The 12,954-nt window shown below is 38.3% G+C and overlaps 1 protein-coding gene across 2 annotated transcripts; it reads left to right on the top strand.

Moving 5' to 3' along the window:
• Positions 1-277: 277 nt before the first annotated feature.
• Positions 278-5,003, top strand: hlx1 (H2.0-like homeo box 1 (Drosophila)). Of its 2 annotated transcripts, XM_008397508.3 has the most exons (4): positions 282-1,541; positions 1,893-2,075; positions 2,198-2,382; positions 4,091-5,003. In XM_008397508.3, the coding sequence occupies exons 1-4, from the start codon at positions 692-694 to the stop codon at positions 4,439-4,441; spliced, it is 1,569 nt and encodes a 522-aa protein (XP_008395730.1). In that variant the 5' UTR covers positions 282-691; the 3' UTR covers positions 4,442-5,003. The 2 variants fall into 2 exon arrangements, with proteins under 2 accessions (XP_008395731.1, XP_008395730.1); XM_008397509.3 differs by lacking the exon at positions 1,893-2,075 and having other exon boundaries at positions 278-1,541.
• The last annotated feature ends 7,951 nt before the right edge of the window (positions 5,004-12,954 follow it).

The raw sequence follows: 12,954 nt of genomic DNA, 5'->3' as shown, positions 1-12,954 counted from the left end.
TTGCTTCTTTTATTTGTATTTTACTTTCATGTTTGTTGTAAATGTTTCTCTCCAAAAGACAGTTTTAGCTCTTACACTGGGCTTTACTTGTTATTGTATGAACCTTCCAGACTGCTCAGGTCTTCTGGTTTGGGTCTGCTTCTCATCCCCAGAACCAGAACCAAACTCAGAGAAGCAGCATTCAGCATTTCAAACAGATGAAAACCCAACTTTTTAGAGTTGGCTTCGACTTGTAGTAACTGGATCATTGATCGGCATATTGGTAATTCTGTATGGCATTTGAGAAAATGTAATATTTATTACTTGACTCACAGTTGGTGACTGTATTATGTTTGCAAAACAATTTGAATGTGACTTATTTAAGGGTGTAAGAGTAAACACAGTTGAACAAAAATGCACACCACACTTTTCAGATTTATATTTGTACAACCTTTTCAGAACAAAAGCATAATTTTTCTATCCTCTGTGTTGGTCTATTGCTTATAAGCTCCCAATAAGGTTTGACGCTGTAAAGTGACAAAATCTAAAAAGGTTTGAAGTGCATAAATAGTATTCTGGGCTGAATGTCATGCTATGTTTCTTGGTATTTTTGTGTTTTAAAACTGACCCCAAAGTGCCTTCTTCAACTCACTTTACACGAAGAATCCAAATCAACGCGAACCTTCGGCTGTAATGACTGCTTTAGTGCGTTATGTGGGTGAGGAGTGGGCTCTCTTTAAGTGATCAATCCATCATCTCGGGATCAAAATTGCTCTCCGCTCATGTGTTCGCAAGAGACAGAGAGAGGAAAAAGAGAGAGAGATCGTCTTCGTTTGCAACAACAAACGATATGAGTAAAGGCGACGCACCTATTGGCTCAGAGCGCGACCAATCAGCGTCAGCGGAGGAACTTCGGAGTGGAACTTCGGGGTTAGAGTTTCAGACCAGTGAGAGCGTTTTTGGCACAACCACGACGCGCGTCTGTCCTCCTGAAAGCGTTATCCGTGCTTATCGTTTTACATGTCTGCCTTTCTATAACATCATTCGAGAAACAATACGCGTCGTTAGAAGCTCCGGGATGTACACCGCCGGGCTCAACCCGTTTTACGCATCCAATTTCAGCCTCTGGTCGGCATACTGCGCCGGAGGCTTCGCTGTGGATACCATAAAGAAGCCGTCGTTTTGCATCGCAGACATTTTGCAAGCAGGCGATGCGGAGAACATCCCCGGATCGTCCGCCCTCATGGTGCACATGGGACACCACCATCACCACCATCACCACCAGCAGCAGCAGCAGCAGCATCGCGCTCAGCAGGCGCACTCCGGTGGCTCACCGCTGCGCCCTGCTCCCGTCGCGCCGGAGTCTTCGTCGGTGTTCGGAGCCAGAGTCAGCCCGGCGTCTCCGTACCACAGACACGGACTGCAGCTCACCACCGTCTCTAGGACGCCGTTCAACTCCCAGCAGGCGCCCCCGCCTTCAAGTAAAGACCTCAAATTCGGAATCGATAGGATTTTATCCACAGACTTTGATCCGAAATGCAAAGAAAAGTCTTCTCTAAGAGGTGAGCGGCAACTTGATTGTAATAAAAACATTTGCAGAGAAGCATCCAGTCTTAACAGCCACATTTTAAGCTCTTATCCACAAGAAATATTTACTTATTAACTCATCAAGCACAGGGACAGGCAGTTTAGAAAACGAAAGCAGCAAACTAGAAGCAACTCTATGTTTTGCGTTCAAGAGAGCAAGTTAGCACAGACTCAGGAGCCCCTTAACAAGAGGTCACACAGGTCATGATCATCAGCAAAAATCCACATTTCTACACAGACCTACTTCAAAAGTCTCCCTAAAATTTTCTCCCTCCTTTGCTTGTGTCCAAACTGACTGAAGCCCATCATCTCTCATTTTGTAACAGATCTCACCTCCATCGTTAGCTCCAACCGTCAGTCAGGCCTCCACATCCCTATTCAACCTCCAGCCAGCCCCTACTTCTCCTCCATAGACCCCGGGATGAGCGACGCGTCCTCCATGATGGGCTCACTAGGCAGCGGCAGCGGCAGACACGCAGGCCAGCATCAGTTTCAGGACACCTTCCCAGGTAGACACCACCCGTAGAGTAGAGCATCACAGAGAACACTGCATTTCCTTGTGTGCTTTCAATCTTGAAACCCCTCTGGTGGTGCTTTAACCCCATGTCCTCCCTTGTTGTCTGTTGTCCAGGTCCCTACGCAGTGCTCACGAAAGACACAATGCCTCAGACGTACAAGAGGAAAAGGTCATGGTCGAGGGCCGTGTTTTCGAACCTGCAGAGGAAAGGCCTGGAGAAGAGATTTGAAATACAGAAGTATGTCACCAAGCCTGACAGAAAACAGCTGGCAGCCATGCTGGGGCTCACGGACGCTCAGGTAAGACTCAGGTTAAAGTGCACAGAGATGACTGAAACACATTTTTGGCACAAATCCATCACACAAAAATTGCTCAGAGAGAATCATTCATGTAAACGTGCGCTAATGAAATCAGCCAGAGATCAGAACCAGGATCAGTACAAAGTCAGATTTTGTCAGTGTATATTAAAGCGAAATTAATCACGTCCGCCATTTTCATTCTGTAGTCACATCACCGAACAACATTCACAACGACGCAGTTTTTTAATTTAAGAAAAATCAGATAAATGCTTTAAGATGTAAATTGAGATGATAATGATATTCCTCAATTTTCTCTTCAGTTTTGATTCAGCTTCCATTGGCACATTTTTCTCTTTTATATTTTAGACATTGTGGGTTGGGGAATCATAATCTGGTTAGATTTCCAACAAAATTGTAAATCGGTTTCGGCCAAGAAAACCTGGATCGGTGCGTGTCTAATTATCAGGAACAGAAGTGCAGTGAGCTTAGGAGCTTCGGTGTATTTTCATTTATTTAAAGAGGAAAGACAAGCTGTTGTAGCAATAGCTTCAGATCAAAATGAAAAATGAAACACTAAATTGTGTCCGATTCGCTGCCTGAATCAGATCTGGATTGTTGCTGTAGTAATTATACAAGGATGTTTCATTTTCCTGTTTCATTTTCCTCTTTTGCAGAGCAAATCTGCTACCAACACCATAGGGCATCCACATCCACTGTGTTTCCACGTCCACTGTGTTATTAATCAAAGTTGCAGTGACAGGCAAACCGGCAAATTTTTAACCACCAAATAGGAAATACAAAAAAACAGCGGCTTCATATGAAAAAAATAATAATTATATATATATATATATATATATATATATATATATATATATATATATATATATATATATATATATATATATATATATAATTTTATGTTTTTCCCTCCTCCATTCTTGCAGAGTTCTTGCAATTTAATGAGAAACAAATGATGAAATACAAAAAACGTCTGCTGAATAATAGTGAGTTAAAAAAAACAAAAACTTCTTCATTATTCACATTAAATGCAAGCAATGACATGCTCGCTTCATGTGCACATTTTACTTGTCCAAGTGTCTAGAAGCTGCAGCCTTGGCCTTTAACTCGACATCAGCCTGCATGGTGTCAGTGAGGTGTGAGCTGACTGGTTGAAAAAGGCCATCATATCTTTAGCAGTGTCTCACTGCCTGTTTTTTGTTTGCAGCTCATCAGTTAACATGGAAATATCAGACAATTAATTAAACAGTGTGTAAAGATAAAGATCATTATTATTGTGAGACATTTTAATTTTATGCAGTTGTTTCTGAACTGCTAGTGAAGTGCAAAGATGTGCAAAGGTTCTGCACTAAATTTGGAATATGGTTTTCAAATGTTTTTTTCTACATTTTCACCCAGCTTAAAAATATATATGGTAATTGTATTTAACTACTATATTCATATTCCATTTAAACTGCGTTGCTCTGTGTGAGTACAAATATGTTTATAAAAAAAATGGCGATTTTAAAAGTTATGTTTTGGACTAAGCTTGTCTCGGCCTACATACATTTGATGGAAGAAAACTTGGCTCAGCGGACTCTGTTAATTGTTCTTTTATTTTTAAACAACAAATCTTTCATATTTCCCCCAAAATTATTACAAAACATAAGAAAAAAAATTAAACCGAGGCCTGTTTAACGTGTGTTCCCAGGTAAAAGTGTGGTTCCAGAACAGGCGCATGAAGTGGAGACACTCCAAGGAGGCCCAGGCTCAGAAGGACAAGGAGAAGGACGAGAAGCCGGAGAAAGGAGCCTCAGAGGCGGGGGGACTGGAGCCGAAGGAGCCGACAGAGTCCGAGTGCGAGAGCGAGGCTCGGAGCGACAGCGAGTCGGACGAAGCCGAGGAGGAAGAGAGCGGAGACGGACATTTGGACATTTCTGAGCTCAACAACAACAACAACAACAAGACCAGCGTGATAATGAGCGGGAGCGCGCAGGCGGCCACCGCGGACTCCAGCCCCACGCCCACGGACACGGCAACGGCGTCGCAGGTGTTGATATGAAAAAAAAAAAAAAAAAAAAAAGAAAGAAAGAAAGAAAATCAGGCCACGAACAATGAAGGAGCGTCTGTTAGCCTATTTTTGTCTGAAGAGCCTCAGTGACATTAAAGACCCGCGGAGTGTTTAGCGTCTGCATCCGGAAACAGGTCAGTTCACTTCCAGCGAGCAGCAGCAGGAGCTCAGAGGACTGGTTCATTCTTGCACACTATTTTAGCCCAGCAGGCAGAAGGAGCATGGTGAAAAGTGTGAATTTTATTAGATTTTGCTGTTTTGTCTTATAATTATTTTTCATCGCTTTAATAATAAAACCGGGCATAATTTAAACTTATGATTACTGTCTTGAATAGAGCTGCAGAGTTGAGGATGATGATGATGATGACAACGATGATGATGCGGTTGCGGATTTTATTGTTATTGCAGGAACCACTCGACTTATGTTGTAAATTAAATCTTTGGACAACTGCAGTATTATTACATATTTGTTTGTTTTGATACATAGATGTGCTATTTTGTTAAAAGTAATTTGCACTGAAAAATGTAAATAAAATGTTTTTACCTGGGAAAAGCTATTATTATTATTATTATTATTATTATTATTATTATTATTATTATTATTTATTATTATTATTATTATCTTACTCATTACAGTATTTTTAGTAATTTATGTATTTGCGAGTCTACCAGTGCTTGATAAACTTTCTAATAATACTAAAAATACCCTTTGCACTTCAGTTAAGAAGATAAATGATTAAAATCGTAAATAAAGGAGATGAAGAGGGCAAAAGATTATTATTATTATTATTATTATTATTATTATTAATGTACAAGGACTCGGGGGGTGGTTTAATCCAAATAAATAACCATAAAAAGCCCTATTATTAGTCCAATAATTAATTTTGGCGCATAAATACTTTAGGGATGAACTCTTTGCACTTGGAGCCTGCACCAAGGAGGGATCCAATTTATAGCCTGTATACATTTTCTGGCTCCAGATAGCAGCTAACACCCGGGGTGACTATTTTTCACGCATTTAAAAATACAATCCGCCGCTTCTCCGTTTATGGTGCTGCTAATATTCTTCCTCCTCAATGCGCTTTCGTTGCGGGGCTTTAATCTTTCTGCAACTTCATAATGTGCAGAACAACACGAAGAGAAGCAGTAGCACGAAGGATGACATTGGTGGTGAAATGCACTTTCTCAATCCGCCTCGTCATGCTCATCAATGGCGACAGAATTACAAGGAATCCGCTTTTTATTGCGGCAAGAGGCGGAGGCCCGCACATGCGCAGCGTGTGTGCGTGTTTAAAGGATGCTTAATGACATGAGATCATGACACCCTCCCTCGCATTACAAGACTATTAAACCTACCAGGGTCTGTGGGAGTCTTTGCATTTTAGAAGATGGACACAAATCTTAAATAAAGCTCCTACACATTATGGAGTTGGGAAATGATAATTGCTGCGGGCTTTATTTTGAGTGAAAATGTGAGAGCTCATAAAAAAAATTTTCCTAAAGAAGCCAGCTGCAGCTGAGCACAGAAGAAAAGATTGTGTAAGATGACAGGTTGAGTCAAGCCGATGTTAAGTCATATATTTTAGAGCTTTTGTAAAAAAATAAAAATTAAAAAAATTAAAACGACTGCATAAGTCTATGTGAGACCACTGGGCCATTGAGAGGTTTGTTGATGGAAACTGAAGTTTGCTGAAGCCTTTGTGGAGTATACAAAATGTTTAACTACTTAACTAAGAGCCTTAAAAAGAACATCTTCACTGCATAGTTGCAAAAAAAATAAATAAAATAAAGCATATTCCAGTGACAGCCTGCAGCCAAAAATTTAGTAAATCAATGAAAAAGCTCCCACCTCCTCAATGAGGTTCTGTCAAGTGTTTTAGAATGTAAACTCACTTTTAATGGCCCTAGAAATAAATGTTTATTATTTGACTTGTTGGTTTCCAAGGGGTTCCTATCCTTTCCTCCTTCAACTTTCAAAGCATTCTCTTTTTATTCCCCAAAGCATTTACATGAAAAGTATGCGCAGAACCTAAAATAAAACCACATGTTGTACAACAACGCGTACATGAAGACATGATCTGAGCGAGAGTGACGCGGCCAAACGCTGGACCTCCATAAACAGCTTTCTTACGGCCATTTATCTTTGCTTGGCTCAGAAAAATACTTTGAAATCTGTTTTCTGGTGCCCGTGTGATAAACCCAAAGCATCATTCAACCACTATTAGACACCAGCAGCTATTTTCGTGGGAATTTTTTTTCCACCTTTCACTCTTATAACACAATTTCACATTGTTTAGATGGAAGGTTCACTCTGGTTATTAATAATAAACCAAAATGTCATAAATTCGTATGAGGACAGATCAATGTTTTGATTGCAATATCTTTTGGCTACATAAATATTGTTTTCCCACAAACAACTCAGCTTGACCTATTTGCATTCAGGCGTATTGTAGAGTGAAAACATGAAGTGGAAAAAGTTTAAAGAGCTAAACTAACAGCTAGACTGCCAGTCGGTCTTCCATATATCATTATTTTTCAACAATCAGAGGAAGATTAATTCTCATCAATTTGAACATGAAAACAACTGTTTAATTTTTGTCCATCCATATAATGTAGCAGTATAAAAATAGCTGAGCTACAAAGTGAAAGATTTAGTTGATGGCTTAAGATGTTTATTTAATTATTTTTTTATATAAAGGTTAAATATGAATAAGTGCCATGCAATACTGTTTTTCTTATATAAAGACACATCTAATGTTTAAACTCTGAACTGGGTACAGATATAAAGGCATGCCAAGGTTTTAAAAAGTTTCACAGCCACAACAATTTTCAATAACACTAACTATGTGGTTTAAAATCATTTTAATGAAATTTGAGAGGAAGCAACTAAAGTATTTACAGCTGTATGAAGTATCCTCTACCTTCTGCTGCTCCCTGCTTGTCCGGTTTTCTGCTGCTTTAGGCATTTGAAAGTGTCTTTAACAATTGTTTGTTACTACAGGCCGGCTACCAGAGCAGATAGCCTGACTATATCAGTTTGTTATCCTCTCTGCGTACATTTGTAAAGAGCAGAATGGTGTGACATTCTCCACAATTATAGTTTGAACAAATACATTTAATAGATGGTTATATTTCTGCTTGACTCTGTAAATCAGAATTTATAAAGAAAAAAGTGATAAAAGACAAATTTTAGTTCCGTTTCAAATAAAAGCTTTTTTTTTTTTGTGAGCTGCAGCATAAATTACTGCTAAACTGTAGAACTGTTTACCGAACGTCGACATGCCGTGATCGTCTCATATCTTCCTGCTCTACAGTTCACATCATCTTCACTGTTAACATCCCCAAAACCCAAACCACCACAGGCTCCATCAACAACAGGGTCCGCTTTCCTCTCCTCCGGAAAGAAGACTGACCCCAGGAGGGTTGAACTTTTTTTTTCTGTTCTAGCTTCACATCTTGCATTTCACTCTTCATCTCTTCCCCCTTCTGCCTCACTACAGAGCACCGTATACCTGCTGCCACCATGTTTTTTTTTGTTTTTTTTTGTCTTTCCCAGATAAGATGTTCTGACCACAAATTCTCCCTCCCCAGAGTAGATGGCACTCATCTTAATCCTCACTCTTAATTCACACTGGATGAGAAGTTGCCAGAGTTATGATAGCCAGTTTCCTGGGAAAGCTGCAAAAAGCCCTGCACTTCATCAGCCCCTAATATTAACTGTGAAACACTCGCGTATTAAATGTCTAAGTGGGTTGAGATTTGAATTATACTCAAAAAGCAATAAATCACACTAGTATTTGCAAATGTACAATAACAATAACAATCCGAACGCTTACTATAATACTGAGAGATCCTGATTTGTGAACTGTCTTAAAAACGTTTATGAGCAAGATAGGAGAAGGTCCATCTGGTTCCCACTGAACGTCAGCCTTTCCACCTCCATTAAAACATCACTCTCTGCAACCCAGGACAGGGGCAACCTATAAACCATACCAGCCTAGATTTTATCATTATTTAACACTTTGGAAGGGGGTGGGGGGGAAAGTAGCTGTGCTGGACAAATGGTCTCTCTGAAACAAGAAAGGGGGGTTCTGTCCAAAGTGCTCGAGGGATTAACGAGGCTAAAAGCTGTGACGTCTCAAGGGCTTTGAGGCCTTATCTGTGAGGTTGTTGGATAGGCTGTTGGGAGATTTCTCCTGCAGCGTCGTAATGCATCAGAGGAGGCTGCGTCAGGCCGTTGGAAGAAAACAGAGTTACAAAAGAAAACTGCAAACTGAGACGAAAAGATAAAGGTTTATTTGGTAGCTTTTGCTTCTTCCCCCTTTGGGAGGAACTGTTGATAATGTCTTCAATCGTCATGATGATTAGGAGGAGGAGGGTGATATGAACTTAATCAAGATTAGATTCATGAATGTATTTTTACAGAGTGGAAAAAGAACGAGTCAGGTTCGTCAGAGGAATATTATCAGCAAAACAGAGCTAGATATGCAGACAGGAATGATTATTTATAAAAACGTTTTCATGTCTCCCCAAATGAGCAGCCTATTACAAACTTTTGTTTTACTGCAAACACAAAACTAAACAAGTGCAACGTGTCATGAAAGTTTTATCTTTTTTTAAGGATATTCAAACTTGATTATTTGAGTAAAAACTGACTTTCTTATTTTTCAACTACAAGTCTAAATGTCTGACATGGATCACTGTGCAACTGAATGATCATATTTCACTCACTGCCCTTTTTATATTTAAGTAGGCCCCCGAAAAAAAAATAATAAAAAAAATTCAGCTGCAAGCTAGCTAAAATATACATCAATTACGTTGCAATTCAAACAGAAAGTACAATAAAACCACCGTTTCAATCATGCAGTAATTTCATCTCATTAAAATATAGCTTACACCAGCCTCCATTATTGGTTGGTGTGTGAAAAGACTTCCAATAAATCACATTTTAATTGCAAAAGAATTTTCTCACACCTAATTTAAGCTAAATTTGTTCAGCAGTTCCATGTAGAGCAGCATGACGTCAGAAAATCTTCCAGTTCTTATTGGTAATTATTGCAGTTCAGTGAAAACATTCAACCATTTTCTACTTTCCTCTCTTTCTCATCTGTGCTTCCTGAACACTGTAAACTTTAGCATTTGGGGTCATGTTATTTATGTTCAGACTCTATCCAAACATTACGCTAGCATGTAAAATGTTAGTTCATGACACTTGGAATATATTGTTTTACATTTCTTTGTCTTTAAACAGTCCTTTGTGTTATGGCTGCCGCACAGATGTTGCAGTGACAATATAATCTCGATACGTTGTGCAGCTTTACTTTCACCTTTAACAATAAAATAAAAGTAACTGAAGCCTAGTTTTAAATTCATGCTTTACTTGACTGATGAGAGTGTTGAGGAACTTTTAATTAGTAAAAAAAAAGTTTCCTCTTTCGTTGGGATAAACTCATCACATTATCTGTGAAACTTGCATTTTACTCGTCTCTTAGGTGTCCAGTTTTTGGTTCATTCATGTGAACTGTGATCATGCCTGTTCATCTTCCTCTTCAATCTGTTTTTCCCTCGGTCCCTGAAGAAATCTTTTCTATAAAGCTGCCATGCTTGATTAGACTCACCGATTCCAGGTTTCTGTTTGTGTTGGCTCTCGCCTTGTTCTTAAGTTGCCCCATCTGTTCTGTGTTGAGCCTGCTTTTGGGTTTCGTTGGACTTTGTAGGCTTGTAGTTTTATTTTCTGCCATGTCATTAAATCTTCATTATCATCCCATGAACCTGTCTACTCTTTAATGACGTGGAGGCCCGTCTCATTTAGTCACTGATCAAAGTGGGAAAGACGAGGAAACTTGTTATTCTTGCCAGGAAGATGAAGTAGATGTAAGGAAGATCAGGTAAACAGATACTCAATATGTAAATATGCAGAACAATAAATAAAAGGGTTGATGAGGACCTGGGATTATTCTGTCACCATGCACAGTGGCGTTAATTAGGCTTGAATACACCATATAAATCCTGCTGTTGGAGAATTGCAGAGAAGAGTTGCATTGTGGGGACACAAAGCTTTTATTATGACCATTTAAAGCTATTTTCATACATCATCTTTACTTGGAGTGCCAATAATTGTATTTGCATTTCGTAAAAGGTGGAGACATCAGTTTTGCTGCAGCACTTGATTTTTACCACAACAACATATATTTGTGTTTTTCTAAGACAAGCAAACCAATTATTTCATTTCACAAAAAAAATCATTTTTTTGTATCAATTTGATGATTTTGTAATATGTGTCAATTTGCTTATTTTATTTAAACTCTTAATTCAAATAAAACATTTTATAATTTTTATTTAGAGATTAAATAACTTTTTCATCTGGTCACTTTAGCTGGAGTTTTACTTTATCTGGCCAAACACTATTTATTGCAGGTGATAATTTAGGTTACATTAAAAGTCAGCAATACAATTACTAACCAGAAATGTACTAAAAAAATAAATGCTAATTAAATAATAAGCAATAGCTTTTACCCTATTGGTTGGCTGTCACAGTAAACCCATGCCCAGATTTTAAATGATTTTCATTAAACAAATAGGTTTGTTGTTTGGTAAAAAATTAGAAAAGCATCTCTGTAAAGAATTAAACAATTCAAAAGTAGGAAGAATTAAAATACATCCATTTCTATCAAATTTGCATGACAGAATAATTTTATACTCTATGCAACAGTCAATGGTAAAATCCTTTTTGCCACTGCAGCTGCAGCATAACCCTTGTTGTATTTGCTGGGCAGCTTTTTGCATATTTCCACAGGTATTTTGAAGATTGATCTCTGATGTTTAGCTCCAGGTCTTTGTGGTTGGAAGACCTCGTTGCCATCACCCTAATCTTTAGCGCCCTCCACAGACGCTGTGTCATGTCCAAGACAGGACTCCAAAACGTAGAAAAATATTACTTTCCGTCAGAAAAGAGATATTGGTAAAATCAAAACTAAATCTCCCCAGAGTATTATTAATCTCACAAAACAATTTGCCATATACATTGGGTGGATAGGTATTTCTCATAACTAAGCAAATAAACAATATTCTACATTAAAAAAAAAAATTATTTTCTCTTATCTCACAGAAGAAAGTATGAATCACCGTAGTATAGAAATGTTTAAAGAAAATATTTAAACCTTAAATTTGAGACTTACCCTTCTGTTTTCATCTTATAGACGTGTATAAATAATCAGCAGGCTTTTGGACACGCTGGAATTTCGCTTTAAATAGATGAAAAACCAAATAAATGAACTGTTCATCATCAAAAGAGCTTCTTTTAGTTGTTATAGCAGAAGCATACCTCGGTTTGTGTCAGATGTTTGTTCCATCGTAGCAGATTTATGAGATCCTCGGGGTAATTCTCTCCTAAATGAGCTCTCAATCATCAGCACGAGAGACAACTTCCCTCTGAGGCCGGCAAAATATTATTACCTGCTGCAAATCTTTAATTTGATGCCACGTCAAAATGTTTCCAGACGACCTCTTCATTTTAATCCTATTCACTGTATTAAAGACTTTATTGCCTTTTATTCAAAGCTCAGTTCAGCTTGTTCCCTCCTGAAGAGACATTTATGTTCGTTGTGCCACATGTGAAACTGGAGAGTATTTACCTGAATTATGAATCTAAAAAATTCCCTTTGCAGCATTTTATATTAAGTGTTAGCGTATAAATCTTGTGTTTTTTTTTTTTTTTTTTTTTTTTTGAAAACCTGGGAATACCGAGATATTTTCTGCAGCTGCAAAACGCAGAAAACATGTTCGCCGACGCTGAAAGCTTATCCCCACATACAGGAGCTCCTGCCACATTTTCAAAAAGCCACATTATTGAGTGCTTTTTTAACATGGTCGCAGTTTCCAAGCAGCTTGGCTCCGCTTCCAAATCCGGGCCTTTGCCAGCAGTTGGGAGTGGAAGAAGGAAAGAAGAAGAAGAAGAAGAAGAAGAAGAAGAAGAAGAAGAAGATTTTTTGATTTTTAACAACACATTTATTTGACAATAATTTCACAACAAAACAGGGTGCATTCTTCTTTTCACATTTGTTTCACGACAAAAGAACACAAACTAAATAAAAACAGATACATAAATAAATAAATAAATAAATATATAGTTATATTAGCATCTTGTTAAAATTTAGTTCTCTTTTGTCATCAATGTTACACAGCACACCATTAAAACCCCACAGTTGTACAAAACCATTAAAATCCCCGGTGGCTCTGTGGAAGTAAAATTCTAGTCTAATCCGTGCTTTTATGTTACCCTTCCACAGAGCCACAACATCACTCTGAGGTCCTGCCTGCATTCTGTCTCTCCGAGTTATGTATATAGCCATTTTGGCTTCGGCGATTAAATAATTTAAAATGCGGGATTTAAAACTGGTGGCTCGGTTATAATGCACACCATAGATAAAAACAGAGTTTGTAAAAACCATATTAAACATGCTAAAAACTCTCATTAAAACACTAAAAAGACTGGTTAAACGTGT

Source organism: Poecilia reticulata, chromosome 21 (genome assembly GCF_904066995.2).
Source record: "Poecilia reticulata chromosome 21, P_reticulata-male-v2, whole genome shotgun sequence".
NCBI lineage: Eukaryota > Metazoa > Chordata > Actinopteri > Cyprinodontiformes > Poeciliidae > Poecilia > Poecilia reticulata.
This window is presented reverse-complemented; position numbering and strand designations above follow the sequence as displayed.

Excerpts from the sequence above, each read along its gene's own strand:
- hlx1 (XM_008397508.3), top strand. The coding sequence starts at position 692 with ATGTGGGTGAGGAGTGGGCTCTCTTTAAGTGATCAATCCATCATCTCG. Across the intron at positions 1,542-1,892 it reads AGAAAAGTCTTCTCTAAGAG|ATCTCACCTCCATCGTTAGC; the intron begins GTGAGCGGCAAC and ends ATTTTGTAACAG. Across the intron at positions 2,076-2,197 it reads GTTTCAGGACACCTTCCCAG|GTCCCTACGCAGTGCTCACG; the intron begins GTAGACACCACC and ends TCTGTTGTCCAG.